The sequence below is a fragment of the Convolutriloba macropyga genome, chromosome 14 (genome assembly GCF_964194025.1).
Source record: "Convolutriloba macropyga chromosome 14, txConMacr16.3, whole genome shotgun sequence".
Lineage (NCBI taxonomy): Eukaryota > Metazoa > Xenacoelomorpha > Acoela > Convolutidae > Convolutriloba > Convolutriloba macropyga.
Genome location: NC_134481.1, coordinates 17664305 through 17686899, shown reverse-complemented (window position 1 = coordinate 17686899; position 22595 = coordinate 17664305). Strand labels below are relative to the sequence as shown.

Below are 22595 nucleotides of genomic sequence, written 5' to 3'. Positions count from 1 at the left end.
ATAATAAAATTGTAGCTCACTAGAAATGGGCTGTGACCTGTCTTAACAGAGACTAAGCTACAAATCGACCAAAAAAAAACAATTTTAAAAAATGGCAAAACTCAAAAAACCAAATATTTTTCAAATATTTGAAAAACAATTTTTTTCAAATATCATAACAGACATAAGATTTCAACGAAAGGAGATCGACTGAGATGCAACACCTCAGAAAGCCAAATGGGACTGTCATTAATGAGAATAGGTCACAAGACTACAAAATAACAAAAACAGGCAGAAGCCAAAACTTCACAACCAATTTTACACCACAAGGTTCAAGGCAATAAACTTATAAGATGTTATCTGCAAGAGCTGTAAATCATCACTTGGTTCTCATCTGAATATCAATTGGTTTTCCCTATGAAAAGACTACATAGAAATGACAACAGAAAGAAACCCAAAAATTGAACAGAAGAGAAATCTCGAAAATTTTTTATGAAACTAAATGGTCCAAGCAATCAGTCAAATCATATAACCAACCCCGAAAAAAATGTTTGAATCAACAAAAGTTATTGAGTCTTCTCATTATTGAGATTGAGTTACAAGGTGACAAAAATCAAAGCAGAAAAGAAGCAGCTGAATTTTTTTGAAAGTCACTAAAAGAAATAGCTAGATACTGAAAGGTTTAAACAGGTTGTTATACGCCCAGGGGAAGCAATGATTATTACGTACTGGAGATCTGTAATTATCAGGTATATGTCGTACAACGACCAAAAGAAAGACAGTCATACGCAAAAAAAATCACTTAACTTTGCGAGAGAACAGTGTCTCAGCCCAAAAGCGCACACTATTCAATAAGAACATTAACTTATTCAGATACGCCTTTTTTTTAGCTCGGTTCATTTTTCCAACTAAGCTTATCTTGGACCTGTCATTAATGTGCTAATTCAAGAACGAAACAAAATGAACAAAAAAATCTGCAATTATGCTAAAAAAACTGAAAACTCGTAGTGTCAAAACCAAGAATCTTGTTAAATATAAATCCATTACAGACATTAATTGATTAGCCAACAGGAAGTGCGTTTTTGCTTTTTTTTACTGAGACTACAACCGAAGCTGAGAGAAGTAAGAGAAAATAGTGTCAAAGTTAAAAAACATTATCCGGCATTTTCTTAAAACCAATGAATTCAAAGTCATAAGAGACATTAGATAACAACTGAAAGCATTGTCTGGTTCACTTAGACCTAAGACGCCGTTCGAATTATTGATTGAGGTGACTCAGTTATTGGACTACAAAAAGTTTTAAAAATGAATGCAAAACATAAGAAATCCACAAAATTTTACAAAAGCAATTGGTAAGAGCCATAAAAAACGCGGGCTTTACTCTGTGACCGTAACAAATGGTCGTTGGTCCTCATTTTTTGTAAATAGTATTTGTCAATAAAGGAGCCCTCATTTGAAATCCTTGTCAGTAATATGCATAAAAAACTAATGCAAAAAATTTTTTTAAAAAAAGCCCGCGCCCCATTAAAATCTAAAAAAATTTTTACCGTAAGGATCCATGTGAGAACAATATCAGTCCTGATATTGATGCGCGGCTACGAAGACACTCAATTGTTTAAATGGTTTCCAAAATGGGAATCAATTTTCAAAATGGCATCAATTTCAAAATGGCATCAATGGTTTCAAAATGGCATCAAGTTTTAATTAAAATGTTTCAGTATATCAGAACTAAATAATGTATTTCGTTTAATTATCGAGATAAAATTTGCGAAAATCTGGAAAAATTACAATTTCTGAAGACTGTCAAAAGCAGCGGGAGTGCAACTAGCTCTCTTTTCAAGCTTGCAATGAAATTGGCTGCAGTATTAAGGTGTCTACTTCCAGCAAATTCAGTGAAAGCGGGCCAAAAAGCATATATGGTCTCATCTTTGACGAAAAAAAGTCTGATTTTTGAAAAAAATTAGCATAAATTCTAGCCAAAAAGCTCAGGTCGAACAATTCAGCGACCCCCGCTATCTACTAAGATAAGATCAATAACACTACCGTTAACAATTTCCACATATTTTAGTACAATTAAAAATTTGGTCAAAAAATACGGAAAATGTGAATAAAAACAACACTACTTTTCTCAGAAGTCTAAACCGTGATAACTCCCTGTAAAAAACAAAAATCAAAAAATCTTTTGAATTCAGTATTCTACGCTGTACGGGCTTTCTAATGATACCACGCACAACTCTACGATTATTATATCGATCGGCCAAAATTGTCTGAACAAAAAAACCCAGTTGAGTATATAGTTCCTCCCCCCATTAAAAGTGGGGTCGGAACAAATAGAGGGTAAATGTAAACCAAAAGTAGTACAATCGCAGGCAAAGGGAATCTAATTTAAGGGAAGCATCTTGTATGGGGATATGGTAGATGTGCGAAATGTTAAAGGGTCTAAACTGTCCATTATTAACTTTTCACCTTCATGGTGTTTATTACACATTTGCTTATCACTAAATGCCTATTAACGTGCAAAGCGACCTGAACAATTGCGCTCCAATTAAACAAACTGTAGAAAACAAAAACTCCTGTGAGAGTTGCAAAAACCTCCAGGAGCGAAACAATTGATATACTTCGCCTGGGAGCGATTAAAAACAATGAGCTCGAAAATTAAGACTGAGGACAACTACTAATCAATAGAACTTTTAAGAAATACCTAATCGCTCTACCTAATTGTGCCGCCTTTTCGACATTTTGCATAAAATCTTTTTGACTTCTCCGGGCTAATTTCATTCTTCGCTCATACTCCTCAAAACGCTTTTAAACAGCAGTTGCTCAACAAAATCATTAGAATCAACAGAATTAAAATCATAAGGCAAAGCAATCTAAAATAAACGGAGTCATAAAAAGGAATCGAAAATAGAAACGGTATCAAATCATAACGCCCAATTTTAGATGCCCGCTACTAAAAATTTGTTGATTGTAAGTCTAAGTTACCGTCCCTAATGCTTATTGGTATTGATACTAGCCCCCGTATTAAGGAAGAGGAAAATGATTGGATATGCGTGGAAAAGCGTTGAAATCTTTTTAGACAAAACTTAATTTTCATTTTTTCGCTTTTTTTGTAATCCCAATTGGTGTTATGAGAATGAACGGCGGGTATTTTCCGGTAATTTAATGAATCAAGCTATCTGAAATTTAAAAACCATTAAAAATTAAAATTATAATAAGAATTTTTAAAAAGACATGACTATTTCCAATTAAAATTTATGGTAACTAAAACTAAAAAAAAAACAATTAAAAAAAATTTTACAGGAGAAATACCAATTAAAAACTTAAACACAGAAGACAAACTGAGTAAAAGATTACCGACAAAGGAGGGGCGCTCAAACAACAGTCGAGGTCTAATTAAGTTAGCGGCTGATATTTTGAATTAGAGCAATTTAGATCACTTGAAAAGTCAAATGATGAACTGATGAAAAACGATTCACCGATGAAAAACTATCAGGCGACAAAATTGATTAAACTGTGGACAGAGTAATTAATTAACAAAAATCAAAGGAGTAATTAACAAAAAATCAAAGGAAACTTGTTGCTAAAAATGATTCAACAGCGACCGCATAAATTACATCAAATCTACACCAACTATAGAAAATAGAATGCCGACACCTTAAACCTTCTACTGTTGTCAATTCTTAGATTGAATTGCAACAACATATGTCATCATTGAGGATTTATAAACACCCCTGCTGTTCATTATTGGCTATTGCGAATAAGCTTAGAGTTAAATTTGTAGGTAAAACTACATCGGTACGAGAGCTACCTAAAACAGTGTGACAAACTGACCTTTAAACTTCCCTATTCGAAGCATATGTCGATTTCACAATTGACTGCTGTATTGCCTAAGCTTAGAGAATAATGAACACAGAATTAAAGTAAGTTTAAGCAGTTAAAGCTTTAAATTTTATTTTGCTGAACGAGCAGAAAACCAATTCCGCCACTTTAATGATACTGAAACACGAATTAATCCACAATAAAGCAAATTTCTTTCCTGCTGTCAAAAAACGAGTGCTCAAAACTAACTTTCAATGGTTTTTTATTTTCAATTTTCTAAGAAATTTTTCCATGATTTCTGATGAATGGCCTATCTTGGGTTTGGGAATCTACATGCTCAAAGTTTCTTTTTTTTCGCTCACTCGACTCACCGCGAGGAACACCATTAAAAAGCCCAATATGCGTGGAATAGTTTGAATTGGGAGCTTCTGTGTCTACTTTTTCCAGTGTCCACAGAGTTACAAACTTTTCACAAAATTCAAAAAGACGTGATCGGTCTCTTAAAGGAAAGCATATTAAGTGTAGATACTTATAAATGGGGGTGGGGGGTTAAAGTTCGAGGTTTAAATGGAGGTTAGGTACCTTGATACTTGCTCTGACAATCTGGGTGCATCTCACACGAGTTCTTCTTAGTCTTGATTGCCTTCTCATTGTATGGCTTCTTCCTGTAGGGGAAATTGGGGAAAGAAAGCTTCATCACCTTCTGACACGACGTATCTGGTACCAGAAATAGGATTATAAAAACAGTCGCGCAGAACCAAATAAACAAAAACTTCTCACTGACCATGTTTAACTGAAACATTAAACGCGATTAATAAAATGTGAAGCTGATATGAATAGTAGTTATGTAGACGAAATTGAACCATTCGGATAAAATCCTCCTTAATTCCACTATTTGAAATACAACACCACTTTGATTGGACTTCAATGATTCATGTTAATTTGGAGACAACTAATTTGATGGCTCATATTAAATCAATAAGAACCGACTAAAATGTAAAACTAAAACTTACCAAAATTTTGAAAAAAGGAATAGCGAAAAAGCAAACAAATCATTAATCCCCTCCCCCAATCAAATCTAAAAGAGTATGATGACATCTTTTCAATGCAGTAAAAAGAGAAAACTTAATTGTGAAATATCTATTTTATTCACAAATATACACAATCACAAATATCACCAACTCAAAACAAGGCATCACAAGGCATTCTTTGTAAAATAGCAAAACGTGTTAAATTAAAAGCAAACAAGGCGGCTCGTTAATGTGCGTTCGCACATGATGTTCCGACTCGAGCTCATCTATATTTTTGACTTAATTGTCAACCAAATGAAGAGATAACAAAAATAGATGTTTGACTTTAAAAAACACGTTACAAAACGTAAATACTCATTGAATTACATAATGCCATTTCTCATTACAGCGCTCACGAGATCTACCAATAAAAAGACTACGAGAAAAAACAGCAAACAACAAAATATGCAAAAACAAAATTTTCACGGCAGAAACCCAATATATAATTTTAAAAGCACCTAGTAACAACGTCAAAATGCAATCAGATAAAACCTTAACTCCACAAATTTAGTTTTTGCTAACTCTACAGCAGATGTAAGTTTTTCATAATGAGATTAGGTAAAAAGTTGACATAGAGCAAAAAATGAGGTTAAAGTCAAAGATCAATCAACATTTCTTAAACCAAATAATTTCAAAAGTCTAAAAAAATCTTTAGCTTTTTAACAAAATAATTCTTGATAAATTTACTAAAAAGTCAATATGAAACTAATGGGACCTATCTTTGCTGAGACTAAACCATAGGAATAAACTAAATACGCAGAAAATCTCAAAAAACGAACAATTTACACAAAGACGCAGAAAATCTCAAAAAATTAAGAACAATAACATAAATTATTGAAGCCATTGAAATCATCAGCTATTACCTGAATTTTATTTATTTTTATTTCAGTTTACATTCATACTCATTCAGCTAAATTTATACTAAAAGACAAAAGAAGTTCGTTCATTTGTGCCACATTTGAAAATCATTGGGATCTGTTATTACCTCAATAAGCTAAAAGAAGAGAAAAAAAACACAAATACACCACTCACAATATTTTTTATGAAAACGCAAAATGTCCACCAAACAAAACATCAGTTACGACATAATATTAATAGACAAGTTGTTTTTTGAAATTCAAGGAATTGGAGTGGACTTCTCAATGACGAGAATAAGTTGACAAAAAGAACAAAAAAACTGAAAAGTTTGAAAAATCTTTGAAGATATATAATATCATAATTTTTAAGACTATTGGCTTTAAACTGACTGCGTCGGGTAACATCACTCATTACAGGTTTGTGGGCAACATGACAGGCAACATTAAAGGTTTATGAGACCGATCAGAATTTTACGGCTACCTAAAAATAAAAAAAAGCAAAAGAAACAAATTCACAAAAATTAAGCGAGAAAAGTTTCAAAGCCAGTAACTTTTCAGTATAAACTCTTCTATTTTCAATTAATTTTTTATCAGCAAGGTGATTGTTTCTATTGTTACAAAATGACTTGAAAAACAACAAATATGAACAAAGTTATTAAAACCACAAAGTTTTTGAGAAAAGCCCTAGTATCAAAGACATTAAATTCAACTATTTTCAACGCAGTTAATTAAACACACTAAAATCTGCCTCGATGAAATAGCAATCATAGGTTTCATTCATGTGACATCAATAACTCATCACAATAAGTCGTATGACAAAGAAAAATACATCAAAACCACGAAATTTTTGAGAAAACCCATAGTATCAAAGTCATAAAAATCTACAGCTTTCAACGGAAGGCATTTAATACGCTAAATTATGCCTAGAGGATGTGACGACAAGGATGTTTGTCATTCAAAATTTATCAATAAGACATTACAACAAGTCATTGACTATGGAAACAACAACAAAAACAGGCAAAATCCAAAAGTTCGGTAGAAAATTGATAGAAGAAAGTGTCGAAGCTATTTAAACCATAAGCTTTTTTCTCTGAAAACTTTTTCAACGATCCATTGAACGTCTTCACTAAGCCAATGGGAGCTATCAATATTAGGATAATGTAATACGATTTCAAAAGGAACCAAAATTACTAAAAAAAATCCAAAAATTTTAAAAATTATGAAAACTTGTGCACCGAAGTCAAAAAAACCAATAGTCAGAAGACAAAACCGCTAACTAGATAAATTGTTGTTGATGAAGAAAAAAAGCGGTTCTGTCATTACCGAGACTGACTTACAATCCACGAAAATAAGCTTAAGATTGATTTATGTTCAAAAAAAATTCAAAAAAAAATATTTTTAAAGTCTTAACAGCCATTAATCTCAAAAGCTTTCATAGGAATTCAATGAATACGCTCAGCTATGCCACGATGTGAATACAAAGATGTTTATCATGCCTAGGTTATCAATAAGATATCACAATATGTCTTATGACTATGAAAAAAAACAACAAATACAGGCAAAAACCAAAATTTCTTTAGAAAAATGGGAGAAGAAAGTGTTGAAGCCATTTAAACCATATTTTTTTCTCAGAAAGTTTTATCTATGATCCTTTGGACGTCTTCACTAAAGGAATATGTAGCCATCAATATTAGGATGACGTGCTAAGATTTCAAAATGAACCAATAAAACGAAAAGTCCAAAAAATTTTAAAAAAAATTTGAAATCTTGTGGCATTGAAGACGTATAACCAATAGTTATTTGATAAAGCCGCCAATGATATTAACGTATGTTGCACTGGTATGAAGGAGTTCAATCCTGTTTTACTGAGACAAACTTACAGATGATTTACTAATTTTAAAAAAAATTTCAAAAATTTATTTTCAAAGTCTTAACAGCCATTAGCTGTCCACTCACAGCACTAGATAGGTTCACTTATTGCTCATTAGCAAATCTATTACACATTTAGTCAAAAAGTTTATGCCATAGGATTATAAAACTTTAATAAAACCTCAAAAAATAAATCAAAATTTTATTTGAAATTACGAAATTTGAGACACGAATCCAAAAAACATGAGCGATCCCTTCGAAACAAATTTTTTGTTCATTGGGCTTCATTTAATCGTAAAGGAGGTTTGTCATTAACGGAACTTCGATATTAAAAGTGTCTAGTAGTCTCTAGATGACTTGAAAAAACAAATTTTCTAAAAAAAAAGCTCCCAAAACTAATTCGAATTTTTTTATATATTAAACTTCCCTCTAAGACTAGAATTAGTCTTTATTATCTCCTTTCGTCTATTGAAAACCTAAAATTGATTTACTTTTTGGCGTGAAATCTAGTTTTGAATTAAATTTTTCGTAGAAAAAACGTTAATTCGAACGAAAATTACGGTAAAAGTGAACAAAAGTGAACCAAATATCCAGTGTTCACATGAAACTTTAAACCTCGATAACTCCTCGAAAAAAACGAAATTCAAACAAAATCTTTTTAATTTCGAATTCTACGCTGGACGAGCTTTTTAATGATACCACGCACATTTCTCTACGATGAATATATCGGTCGGCCAAAATTCACGGAACAAAAAAACCCATTTGAGTATATAGTTCCTCCCCCCACAAGTGGGGTCGGAACAATGAAATTAAAAGAAATGAAAACCTAATTCAAAATTTTACATTCTCACTCTAAATTAATCAGATTTTGGGTATCAAATTTTCTACAACACTTGGGCAAAAATTGTACATTTGTGAAAAGCACACAACTTTTCTAAACTCTTCTTTAGAAAGAACTCCATGATCGAAAATGTTGACAAGATGCATTATAAAATGCACAACAAGTTTCTGCTCTGTTAGTATTTTATGGTACAAATAAATGAACGACATCAACAAGTTGAGCATTTCAGCGTCGCCGTTAATATGCACATAACGCAATCGATGTTTATTCCACAAAGATATAAAGGTCTTCTCGGGATCCGAAACGTCTAGGAACTCTGAGATCTGTCTGGCACCCAATTCATGTTGCCAATCAACGTGATAATCCTCATCGTCCGAGTCTTCGTATTCCTGAATTGGCGTCAAAATTTTAGTGCACGTTCGACCAGTGTAGTAATCGTCCACTGTACGCTTAGGTTTCCCGGCCAGCACCAGTTCTCTGAGGTACCGTTTTGATATCGTCGAAGGTTCCAAAGGATCAACTTCCTTATCACAATCTTCGTAGACCTGAATTTCGGGGCAAAACTCGATGCCCTCCGAAGGGGCCTCAAAACCTTTTATGACTCGTTGCTTCTTCCTGACAAATAAAAACTCTTTACCACCGTCAATTTTATCGCTCATTTTAAGCGCACTTTTGCTTTTCTTTGCCCCTATCGCTTTCCCATTAGACTGGGGGATAATTTTCCTTTTAACTTCGAACTTATAACCGTTTATCTGACGGCTCACATCAAATATAAAATTTTGATGAGCTAATTTGTAATGAGCATACAAGTTAAAGGCATCGCTAGCTTTCCATTTACACCAAACACAGTCAAAAGAATACTTTTCAAGTTGTACGTCATCAAAAGCAGAAAGCCTAAACACATAAATGACCGGCAGTTTATTGAAACTGGTCTTCATCCAAAACGTTCGTTCGAATTTATCTTCAACAATTTTATCAGCTTGAAGTCTATTTCGTTTCCACGAAAAGTTTAATCTCAAACTTGCCAGCGCTTGTGGATTCTTCGGAATTAACCGTTCGTTGACCACTGAGACAATATCAGTTTTTGAGCTAATTGTAGTTGCAGAAATCGCCATATCATCGTCAACTTTGTTCTCCAAGGCTGCGTAAAGAGTAACACTCAAATTGGGCAACATTTCAGCCGATGTAATACCAGAACTAGAATCAGAATTATCGTCCAAATTAAAATTCAACTTCCAGAAAAATTTTACTTCATTGCTATCGCCTTCTGGTTTGAACGTTAAACTAACTTCCAAAAAGATATCTTTGTCAAATTTATTCAACGTTTTGTTTAAAGGCATCAACAATAGATTGTCTTTTGCAATTTTAACAGCAGAAATTGGCATTTCGTAGACATTTTTTTCGCCTGAAACATCTCCCACAAATTGGAACGAAAGCACAGCTTCGTTTGGTAAAGCGTTCTTTTCTCCCACTCGCGTTCTTGTAAAATTGAGGCATTTGATCTTCAGTTTGAGCTTGCGTTGAGGTTTTGTAGTGATCTTGTTTCGTTTAGAATGACCTTTGGTTATATCTCTCCAAACGCGCTTTCTCGGAGTAGTCACCAGCTCGCTTTTTCCACGTTCAGTAGAAACAGCTTTCATTTTATTCTTGAAAAACAATTTCCCAATAGAACAGTTGGAACAAGAACTAAATATAGACCTAATTACGTAACATTCAACTGATGTACTTTCATTACGTAGCAGTAAGCATCCAGATACAAATTGGTAAACAGAAGAAACCATCGAATAAGCCCAGTCTTCAAAAAGGTCTGTAATGGAGATCAGATTAGCAAGGATACATGTTGATGTAACTGTCAGCCGCAAACATTTTTTCAAGCTTAGGTTTATTTGATGGTCTTCTCTTCCATTGAACGAATGGGTGAAATGCACTTCAAACCCAGCAAGTGCCAAAATGACTAAACATTGTTCGTTTCCAAAAAAAGAACTACAAACGTAACCGACCAACTCGGGCCAATTTGTTTCAAACGACTGACGAGCGGTTAGCTTCGTCAGTAGCTAGATGCGACTTAGGGAAGCTAGCTTTAGCTTTATTGGGGGAGGCATGAAGGGTGGTTGGCGCGGGAGAGGGTGGGTGGCTGGTAAGCTCGCGGGGGAGGGGTCGAGCGTGCGGGGTTACAGGTGGAGTGGGGGGATTTGAAGGTCGGGGAGTGACGGTTGGGAGGTGAAGGTGGGCCATGGGGTGTGAAGGTGGGCGGTAAATTTGGGCGAAATGGGAGCGGACAACCTCTAATAACCGCCCTTCACACCATGAATTTGTGTCCACGACAGTTTTGGTGAATCATATACTTAGAAGCCGTAAGACTTAGAATCCGTTATTCGATGCCCTCCGAGCTTCACCTATTTTTCTCGTTGTCGAGGACGAAAAGTCAAATGGTCAGACGAACAAACTCAGACCAATATCTGGTAAAAACGAAAAATTGCATCAACATACCAGCAAGACTAATGAAATCGCTACAAAATTTGAAAAGTCTATCCTCATCAAATTCAAAAATTTATCCACATCACCTCACAAAACTTCGAACGAAGAACACAAATGTATCAGAAAACGAAAACATACCCCAAAAGAGTGCCCAGCAAAAAAGCCGCCGTTGATTCCGATAGCTCCGATTGGGATTAAAAGCACGAATTTAAAATGAGAACTATTATGAACTTTTTGCACGAACTTTTTGAAATACGAATAATTTTGAATTCATTTTGTTGTTAGACATACTGCTGTTACTTAATTAGAGAATACAGAGGCTAGTATCAAAACCAATAGGCATTAGAGGTAGCAACTAAGACTTAAAAAAAAACAAATTTCAAGTAGCGGGCATAAAACTGCGCTTTGGGGGTTTATCCCGTTTCTAATTTCATTTCGTTCTTCGATATTAATCCTGCTCATTATAGGTTGCTTTGCTGAAAAACTGCTGTTTAAAAGCAGTTTGAGCAGAATGAGCGAATAATGAAACTACACTAGAGAAGTCAAAAAGATTTCACGCAATGTCGAAAAAGCGCCAGAGCAAATTGTACATATAATTAATGAGACTAAACATAAACGACTAACGTCGGGCGAATTGCTCTCAAACGACCAGCGAGCGGTTGCCTTCGTCAGTAGCTAGCCACGGTTTAGTGAGGCTAGCTTTAGCTTGATTCGCCTCTGCGCCTTTTAGTTTTCTAGCCTTGTTAGTAAGAAAAACAAAAAATCGGATATTTTAAAAATTAAATTCGAGACATTAATTCGAGACGTTAATTCGAGACATTAAAATCTTCAGAACAATTTCATTGTCTCAGACGACTATCGAGTATCCCTATTTCAAGCTATAAATAGTTTCATTGGCTCCTAAAGATGCATAAACTTGGAACATGATACTTTTCCGATAACTTCAAAAATTTATATTTTATCAAAAAATTGATAAAGCTGGATTCATTGAAATATTGATAACCATTCCATTAACTCTACAAACTAAACAACATCAGATTATCAAACCTTGGAGGAGGTCCCAAGGATCTTAATGCCGGAAAAACAATTAATAAAAAAAACAATTAATAAAACAATTTTAAAAAATTACTTAAACTCACAATAGATTGCTTCTTCGACCTCGGAAAACATTCCATTACATCTAGAACCTATGATCTAGTACCCTGTTATCAAACTCTCGAGGAGGTTATGTGGCTCTTGAGGATGGAAAAATCAATAAAATGATTAAAAAAATGTCAAAAGAATTGAAAAAAATTGAAAAGTTTTATAGAAAAACTGCAAAAATTTGTGATATTAAAAACTACTCCATGGCCAATAATAGTTTTCAGTAAATTAATTTCGAACCATAATGAAGTTTTTTGACCCTTGAGCCTGAAAAACCGTGAATAATGACAAACATGTCAAAAAATTTGAATATACAAGTTTTGTCAAAAAAGCAAAAATTCGTGACGTTAAAATCTTGAAAAACAATGAATCACATCTAGAAACGATGGAGTTGCCTATTTTCAAACCCTAGAGGCGGTTCCGTGGCTCTTCAGGCTGGAAAAACCTAAAACGACAAAAATTTTCAAAAAACTTGAAAAAATGCAATCAAAAAATTGTTTAAACTTGTGATATTGAAAAGTTGAAAACTTCAATGTCCAACAAAAATTTGTCATTAACTTATTATCAAACCCCTTGGAAAGATGTTTTCTGGCCCCTGGGTCTGGAAAGACCTGAATAATGAAAAATCAATGTAAAAAAATTTTAAAAAAATTACGTTTTGGAAAAAAAACGCGCCACAGTGGGAGGGGGGGGGGGAACAGCACGGTGGGGGGCAATAGTGGGGGGTCAACAGTGGGCTGTCTTCAACCTCTAAGAACCGCCCTTCACATCATAAGTATAAGTTGTTTCTCCTAAATAGTTTGAGCTGAAACAGAGCTGAAAAGGTGCTAAAACCTCTGGGTGCTACCTGTTTATCCTGTTTTTGGGGACGAAAAGTCAAAAGCGTCAGACGAAAAATGGCTTAAGCGAAAAATCGTATAAAAAGACCGACAGGACTAATATAATTGCTACAAACTTCCGTTTGAGAGCAATTAATAACCAGCAGGACAACAAAAAATCAATTACAAATCAATCTTAATCCAAAGACATCTTGAGTATTTTTGAAAACAAGTCGGGTCCACGTTGCTCAACCTAGAGCTTTGAAAAAGAAACCTGAGGCTAAGTAGCAGAACAACAAATTCCGAAAAACTAATATTTTTTGAAAGCAGGCGGTGTCAAAGCAGTTAGAACCACTTGATATAAATAAAACCTTGCAACCTGATTGGGACTCAAAAGATCCACTTAGAGCCTTCCATAATGCGACAAAGTGACGGACAAAAAAATTACACAAGTAGGAAAAAGCAAAAAAACTAATAATTTTTCGAAAAACGTTGGTACCAATGTCATTAAAACAATTAATTCCATCTTAATTTGGTAATTTAAATTACAAATGCTTGCACGGAGCCATTGAGATCTATCGCTAATAAGACTTAGTAAAAAAAGCAGCAAAAAGAACGAAAAAAGGCAGCAAAATTCAAGAAAATATATCACTTATTCATGAAGACAAAGTGTGAAAGTCTTTCAAACCCATTTGCTGCCTTGAAACTCATTGAGCGGTTAAAAAGGTGCAACTACGCATTATTAGAGCATACGCATTGCCTTGTAAAAGTATTCGTAGAGAAAATGAAAACTGAAAACAGAACAACAATTGCATCACGTGAAAATTTTGCTCTAAAAAACCATTAACTCAGATAGACACCATTCTGCGTTTAAACACCATTCTTTCACTCCACTTTAAAAACGCTCTGAAAAATTCACGCCTTCTGACCACTCAATTTTTGCTCCTCTCACTACCCTGGCGTGACCAAAACCACTCGAATAACACATTTCCTTAATCACTTGCCAACCAATCAATTAATAAAAAGAGCCCACTGCCTAATTTTTACCTAATTATAATAAAACCATGATAGGAAAGATAAACAAGCCAGAGGCCAAAAAAATCTGGGAAAAAATTGATAAAATTTTATCCCAAATGGCGCCACCGAAACCACTATTACGAAATAACCCCTCAACACAAAAACATCTGCATTCAATAACTGGAAACCTTTTAAATTAAAAAAACTCCAACGTTGAAAAATTGCTTGCGAACGACAGGCGGCGCAATTTAATTCAGGGCTGTAGCCTTGATAAATTTTTCTTCATGGGTGTCGAAACATTAGTCTACGGTAGGAGGCGAACCCCGACATCCTCAGTCGATTGCGTCACCTCGACGGAGGTATTAACTACTCGGCTATCAGGAACTTGTCATCGAGTCCCTAACAATTGGCTTTGAACATCAAACTTTATTTCGGAGTGAGAGCAATTGAAATCACTCAAAAATAAAACAAAAATGAGTGAAAAAGTCACTTGAGACGTCAAAGTTAGAAGAAAAGCAGAAAACGGTCAAGCGGAATATTTGCATAAAAATCACAAGATAACATAAATTGCTTCTCATTCAAGAGCAATTGGACACAAGAGAAACGTTACATACAGAGAAAACGGACGAAAGGTGAAACAGAACACAAAACACGGAGGAAAGGTAAAAAAGGAAACACAAAGTTAAAATGGTAACTCACTATTGTTATTTAGTAAACACTAGGCAACAAAAAAGGCAATCAACGAAAATTCGGACAAAGTAGAAATTTCTATAATTTATTTCAGTAAAATTGCAATGTATGAAAACTTGAACTGTGAAGTCAGTAGTAATACCTATATAATAACTCTAGTTGAAACACTGAACAACAAAGCTGTTGCCAAAAACTTGATTCTGAAAAAGGCCAAAAAACGTAAAAATTAGCCCAAAAAGAGAAAAAATCTGACAACAGTTACCCCATTGCTTTGAGAAAACACAACAAAAATAAAATCTATTGCAACTAAAAGTTGCGCCTAAAGGTCAACTACTTTACCAGATGATCAAAAGGCCTCCGAGCGCACTAACACCAGTTTAGTTAATTGAGACAAACACCGTTATCTGACAGAATTAAGTTAAACCTAAAAAAACTGCTTTGAAAAAGGTGCTTGTGATCAAAAAAATCGCTCGCTTAGCTAACTCTCTGGCTCTCTCTCTCTCTCTCTCTCTCTCGGAATATTGCGAACGAAAACCACTCTGATTTCTCTCTCTCTCTCTCTCTCTCTCACTCTCTCGCTCTCTCTGCTTTTGACTTTCGTTTTGGAGATTGACCTAAACACATTTCACGTGCGGCATTCGACTTCCTCTAAAACACATCCTCTAATATAAAAAAATATCGACTAAAGTGGATAGTTCGCTTACAAACGACATTGGCTCAAAGAGGCGAGCAAAATTAGTTGAGGGGGACAAGACATATGGAGGGAAAACATGGGTAGGAGTAAACATGCAATATTTTACAAATTGCAAACTAAACCGTGGTTTCTTCGTTCACAGCACTTCTGAGTGCGGTAGATCTTCGCATGTTAGAGACCTGTAAAGCTCAGAAACAATTGAAAGAATTATTTTCCTCGAGTTTTACCAATTTATACCATTTCTGAGCACAAATGTCAAATGATCAGAATACAATCTATGGAAATTGTAGACAAGACAAGCAACAGCTCTCAAATTATTGATACAAACTTCATTTGATAGCACTTAACAAGTGAACAGCAAACTCAGCTGAAGTGCGGATTCTCAAAACTTGTTTCAGAACACAGGGCAAAGTCCAACCCTAAGGCTGAGAGAGGCTCAAATATTTTATCAAACGATCAAAAGGCCCCTAAGCGCACTAATACTAGTTTATTTAATTGAGACAAAGGCCGTTATCTGATAGAATTAAGTTAAAACTAAAGAACTGCTTCAAAAAAGGTGCATGTCATCAAAAAATTCTCTCGCTTGGCAATAAAATTTTTACGACTAATTTTCTAGCTCTTTCTCAGAATAATGCGAACGTAAACTAATTTTCTAATTAGTTCAAATTTTACCATTTCAATTTTAACATTCTAATTTTCTCTCTAACATTCGAATTTTCTCTCTGCTTTTGACTTTCGTTCTGCAGAGTGACCTAAACAAATTTCACGAGCGGCATTTTATTTCCTCTAAATATAAAAAACAATCGGCTAAAGTGGATAGTTCGCTTACAAACGACATTGGATCAATAAGGCCAGCATAATTAGTTGAGGGGGACAAGATATATGGGGGCAAAAAACATGGGTAGGAGTAAATTTGCAAGATTTTACAAGTTGCAAACCAAACCGTGGTTTCCTCCTTTGCAGCACTTCTGGTGTGCGGCAGATCTTCGCATTTTAGAGACCTGTAAAGCTCAAAAACAATTGAAAGACTTATTTTCCTCGAGTTTTATCAATTTATCCCATTTCTGAGCACAAAAGTCAAATGATCAGAAAAAATATCGATACAAACTTCATTTGATAGCACTTAACAAGTAAAGAGCAAACTCCGCTGACGTCCGGACGGATTATGACAAGTTTTTTTAGAACACAGGGCAAAGTCCAACCTTAAGACTGAAAGAGGTTCAAAACTTGATTAGTTAACTAGATTAGTTAACAGACCGAACTGGGTTTGTTTAAAAATATAAAGTGAGGAAAACACAGACAGTTTTTCTTGTGAGACAGTTCTTACTTCACAGTAACTACGAAACGCACTTGGAGCTAGGGTCGCAATTAAGGAGCGTGGTTCAAGCTCGGTCCGCGTCTTACATCTTCCTATGACCTTCGGATGTGGGCACCGAGACGCGGAAGGGCTAATTCAGGCGTTATGCTACACAAGAATAACCACTGCATCTATACCCCCCTCCATATAATTTGGAACATTCAGAGTTACCACGTCTATTCGAGAAATGAGTTGCAGCAAAGGCTTTTTGTACCCATCGAAAAAAACTCTTTCGAAGCAGGTAATTCGCATAGTCAGATAAGTTTAAGTAACAATTAAGCACAGTTGCTAATGGAACAGTTGCTTGATACAAAGACTATTCTCATAAGTTTTCAATGTTGTGGCTCTTTCATCACTCTATCTATTAGAATATTCTGTGTATCTGCTTATTTCGGGATATACGGAAGCTGAATCAGGTGAGCAACCAAACTTTTCTGACTTCCGTATCTAATGAAACTTGAATGGACTAACCTGAAACGACTAGCTTCGGAAAAATAGCTCTCGAGCCGCTGGTGGGGCTCGACTCTATTCTAGCTCGCTTCAGTCAGTGGGTTGGCTTGTACAAGGTGAGGGGGGAGCTTACAAAGGGAAATCATTTGGTCATTAAGGACATTTATTAAAATTGTAATTTGAAAAAAATCAAACCAACTTCAGCGCTTTTTCACTTCTCTTTTAGTATTGAAATTCAGCCAAATGCCTTAAGCTACCTTGATATGTGAATGGGAGAGCCTATTATTAGATCACAAGAGTTTGTAAAACTGAAAAATTCTAAAAGTCGCTCGAGAAGTCAAAAAACAGTCAATCAAAAATATCGCATAAAAAAGACAGACGCAAACGACTAACATAACCGACTAACGTCGGGCGAATTGCTCTCAAACGACCGGCGAGCCGTTGATTTCGTCAGTAGCTTTAGCTTGATTCAACTCTGCAACTTTTAGTCTTTTAGCCTTGTCAGTAAATCATTCAAATAAAAAACTGAAATTTAAAAAATTTGCAAAATATTGCAAACTTTAAAAAAAAGCTTCCAAGTATCGCATTGAAAATGTTCAAAACTATTTTTTTGTTTCTGGAGTTACATGAAGTAACCCATCTGCAAGACTTGAAAAGCTTAGTTGGCCAGTAATGATCGTTAAACTCAGAAAAGGAGAAAAAATTTTAAAAAAAAACTCAGTATCCCTATTTAAAGCTTTAAATAGTTTCACTGGCTCATAAAGATCCAAAAACTGGGAACATAATAATTTTCCAAAAATTTGAAAAAGTAAATTTTTCTCAAAAAATTGGTAGAACTGGAGTCATTAAAATTTTGATAATCGTTCCATTAACTACAGAAACTATGCAACAGCTCATCATCAAGCCATGGAGGAGGTCCCAAGGACCTGTTTCAGGAAATGATAAAAAATTCAAAAAGATTAAAAAAACATGAAAAAAATGTATTTTTTTTTCAAAATTGCTGATACTAAAGTCTTGGAAAACATTCCTTTACATTTAGAAGCTATACAGTAACCAATAATCAAACCCTATAGGAGGTTATGAGGCTCTTGAGGTTGGTAAACCTAAAAAAATGACAATTTCAAAAATGCAAGTTGCATAAAAACCTGCTAAAATTTGTAATAATAAAAGTTGAAAGCTAATCTATGGCCAATAAAACATTTGCCAGTAATGTATTATCAAACAGAGATTTTCTGTTAGGCTGAAGAACCTGAATAATGACAATAAATGTCAAAGAAAATGAAAAAAAAATTGCAAGTTTTGTTTAAAATTCGTGATCTTGAAGCTTTGAAAAACATTTCATTACATTTAGAAACTATACATGGGTTCACCGAGGGGCTGATGGGGAGGGAGGGGAGGTGTGAGCAACAGTGGGTGGAAGCAACAGCGCTGTGTGGTGGGGGCAATAGTGGGGGGTGTAAACCTCTAAGAACCGAGCTTCACACCATAAGTATGTCTCCAAAAAACAGTTGAGGCTGAAACAGAGCTAAAAGGCACTAAGATCACTTAATGTCCGCTGGGCGCTACCTGTTTATCCTGTTTTTGAGGACGAAAAGTCAAAAGCGTCAGACGAAAAATCAGTCAAGCGAAAAATCGCATTTAAAAAAGACCGACAGGACTAATATAATTGCTACAAACTTCGTTTGAGAGCAATTAAAAATCATTGCTTCAAACTTGGCGATTTAAAGGGGGTGAAATCTAATTCAGGGCGTACAGTAGCGAAGAAAAACTTTTCATTGGAGCAAAGACAAACCGATTAGGGAGGGATTCAAAGTGTTGTTGTTGTAGCTGTCGCACAGAGCTGCAATTCGCAGGTAAATTTGGCGGGATACAGGAGCTTATTGCCGTTTTTAACTAGTACCTTGGTGCATTTGTATCATAATAATAATAATAGGTAAATTTAGTAAAAAAATGACTGCCTATCCACAACTTGCTTGTGGTGTGGCGACCTTTCTGCATCTACGCCATGGTAAATTAAATGCGATCCCGGATTAGGGGGACCAGGAGGGGAATCGTCAACATCAGGGAAAGGGACAAGAAAGGCGGATTATTATGTGCAGTGTGGTCTGTGTAGGACTGATGGTAATAAGTCCATCCATTTGTCTACCTCTACTGGTCTTTCCCACAGGTTAATCACTTTCAGGTCCGTGGTGTTCTTACCGCAGTTGAAAATGTGGTTTACACCATGTGGTGCAACATCACATTTGGGACAGCGGTTATCAGCAGTGTCACAGATCTTACTCAAGTAAGAGTTTAGCAGGGGACATTATCCAGTTCTCAGTTGTGCTACTCGGATAAGTGCAATTCGTGGCAGCGTTTGTTCTGCTATCTTTGGTGGCGGTTTACCAAATTGCTTGCCGTCTTTGTTCAACTGAGTATCGACCGTGTGTCGGTGAATATTTTTGAGCGCATTTGTATTGTTTGCGAATCAATTGCTCCTTATTGTTTGTTTCTTGCTTCACGCGGTCCCTATACGTATCATTTAGTCTCAATCTCACGGGACAAAAATTGGTGAAAGATGTTTGTTTTGTGATCAACACATGGCTCTGATAACTGCCAGATAGAAATTTCTCTGCTAAGATTTCTGTGTGAGCTTTAACAGCCAGCATTTCACCCTCATTATGTAGGCCATTGATGTCAGACAATTTTATACATCCAGTTATTGTGCGAAGAGCATTTTTTGTTGCGTTTTGCAGGTAGTTCCAGTTTGTATTGCTGATTGTGAAAGCCCAAATGGGATCACCGTAGTTCAGGACGCTCCAACCGATAACTCTGTAAGTTACTGAGAGTGTCTCTTTTATGCATTCCTGGTAGCCGGGTGTTTAATTCTTCAATCTTGGACGCAGGGGGTCGCGAGTTTGAAGTTCTCTTACAGTCCATAAAGGGATTCAAACTCGCGACCACCTGCGTCCCATACTGAAGAATTTAACACTCGGCTACCAGGCCCTGATGATATCCTAGCTTACACTCACTTTAATTTTTGCACTAAACAATAGTAGACCAATTCGGAGTAAGACCAACTGACAGCAATCAAAAATGAAGAAGACAAGCGTGAAGAGTCACTTGAGAAATCAAAGAATGTTCTAGAATAACAGCCAAGCAAAACTCACGTTTATAATAAATACTTCAAACTTCGTTCGAGAGCAATTCAACAAGATTACGACGTGAAATACAAAACCCCGCATGGCTAATATAATTGTGGTAGACCTTTAGGAGCAATTAAAAACTAATTCGAGAATGGTGAATTCGGAATAGTTGATTATAAAAGTTTTCAAAAATTCAATATTCGAGATATTTTGATTTACTTTATAGCATCGACACAAATGATGAAGTCAGCCTTGGTAATAAACTATACTATTTTTTATGTAAAATGCAACTTCTTTGAAATCACATGACAGACAGAGACAAGTCGAAGATATATAGAAAGCATTTTTATAAAGAAAGCACTACTGCTCGTTTCATGCTCATTCAGCCCTCCTAACGCATTTTTGAAACGATTAAGCTGTTCTTGCTGCCTACACTGCTCAGTTCAATCCAAATGAGTATCAACAAAATATAGCGTGTACGCTGCAGTGAGAAATTATCACCGGCCGCGTCCATTCAATCATGATTTTTTTCATGATTATTTTTTGTTCACAAGGGTGATAGAAGGGGATGGGTTAGAAATTAGATAACCGTTTAGCGGAGGGTAAATAAATTTGCACCCAAAATTGCTCAGCTTAGTTTTCAGTAATGCTACAACCAATCTCTTTTACAACCAACCAAGTGAACAGCACAATACGAATTATATATTGTTACGTCTGTTGATGCAAATCAAGTGATCAGAACACAGCAACGTCAAGCTCGCATTCCTCTACATTGGGAAAATAAATTTCACATATACCGCAATCAGAATTGATGTTCAGATTCATTTTTTGACCTGTTTGATCTTGAGCTAAATTGACGTTTGACTGATCGGTGGGTAATTTATTAGTTTACGGCAATAAATGGAGCTTTGGATATTTCCGGCACTTTCAGAAAACGAACCCACTGACGTTAAAATATCAAAAGGTGTAATTGCCCGTTAAAAAAAATAGTGACTTAACCAAATAACAAATTAACAAATTAATATAGACTGACACTACCCTGTATAATACTCAAATTTGGTTTTGGATATTCAGCTTTTGAAAAAATAATTCTCACTGATTGCTCATTAAGTAAAGTGGTGGTGTTACATTAAGTCAGTAAGGCGTTGACCCATGTCAGATTGATTTTGGATAACGATAACCATATCACGGGTTCCTTTTTGAATAGCATCTTATAACAAATATACATGTATAATAAAACTCCTAGGCAAATTTTCGCGGAAAGTCAGACAATAGTGAAAAGAAATTTAACTGTCAGAGGCTAAACTTTTCATATATCAAACATTCAATGATATTATCAAAAACATTGTACGACTTTCCAATTATAAACTATTTGGCAAATTTCATTAAGTCACGCTAAGGCCTGAAAACGTTGAGCGATCAAAAGAGCCCAAAACGCTTGATAATTCTACATTATTTGAAAAATAATACACTTTGAATGTAATTCTATCACTCATGCTTTTAGCTACTTTGTTGTTTGTGTACAATTGTTGTAATTGAATTGAGGCTTTACGTAATTGAGTTGAAGAGTGGTAAAATATTTAGCGTCAGCGAGATTAAGAATGGACGTTCGAGTCGTCGACTGAGACGATGAAATTAAATTCCTCCCAATTTCTCATATTGTTTTGAACTCTGAGTGTTGTTGATCTGAGGTTGTTGACATTGAGGAAGTGTCCATGGAGTTACTGCTCTGTTCCAACTCTGGCAACTGCATTCCAGACTCACGCAATCCACTCGACGAGGTACCCTTTAACAAATGTCAGGTCATCAAATGGATTACAATTTTTCTTTGCGGGTTATATCAAACGATCAAATTTAGTCACTGTATGAAAAGGGAAAACTTTGCTCTTTATGCGGCAATAAAACCCAGTATTCTTTCAGCAAAATCTCTCGGAAGTGGAAAGAGGAAGCAAGCCCAAAAAATCAAAAGGTAAACAAATGCTTGAAGTCACAATCTTGCGTTAAAAAACATACAACATAGCCGGTAAATTGCCGAAAAATAGCCAACTTCGACGCGCTTGGCGAACATTGGGATTGAAACAGGAAAAACCAAGAGATAAAAGGTGATAGAATTTCTATAAGTGTCAAAAAGGGGTTATAACTTGTTGTGCATATTCGGTTAGATTATAAATTACACTTAATTCAGCTTCTAAACCGAACCCTATTCAGCTTTATACCAATGTCAGCTAGCAATCACTCTAATGAACTTAGATAACCTAATTCTCAATGACTTCATGACCGGTCTTTCTCGGTTTATTCCGTTTCTTTTGATTTTGTCCTTTTGACATTGTTCTGATTCAATACCTTGCGCAATTCAATGAATGAAAGAAATTAAAATCCATTCAGTTG

At 35.3% G+C, this 22595-nt stretch overlaps 3 protein-coding genes across 5 annotated transcripts in view; all 3 read right to left on the bottom strand.

The window, feature by feature from the left end:
- LOC142353110 (uncharacterized) overlaps window positions 1-22595 on the bottom strand; it is a 576000-nt gene that overhangs the window by 509896 nt on the left and 43509 nt on the right. The window lies entirely within an intron of this gene.
- Window positions 1-22595, bottom strand: part of LOC142353113 (uncharacterized) — a 70839-nt gene that overhangs the window by 4737 nt on the left and 43507 nt on the right. For both annotated transcript variants that reach the window (XM_075405320.1, XM_075405321.1), the window contains exon 2: window positions 4381-4593. In XM_075405320.1, the coding sequence (XP_075261435.1) occupies window positions 4381-4585 (205 nt within the window). In that variant the 5' untranslated portion in view covers window positions 4586-4593. The remainder of the gene's footprint in view (window positions 1-4380; window positions 4594-22595) is intronic.
- Window positions 20349-22595, bottom strand: part of LOC142353108 (MAP kinase-activated protein kinase 2-like) — a 256806-nt gene continuing 254559 nt past the window's right edge. The window contains exon 10 of one of the 2 annotated variants that reach the window (XM_075405313.1): window positions 20349-21993. In XM_075405313.1, coding sequence (XP_075261428.1) covers window positions 21862-21993 — 132 coding nt within the window. In that variant the 3' untranslated portion in view covers window positions 20349-21861. The remainder of the gene's footprint in view (window positions 21994-22595) is intronic. The other variant, XM_075405314.1, reaches the window with a different exon arrangement.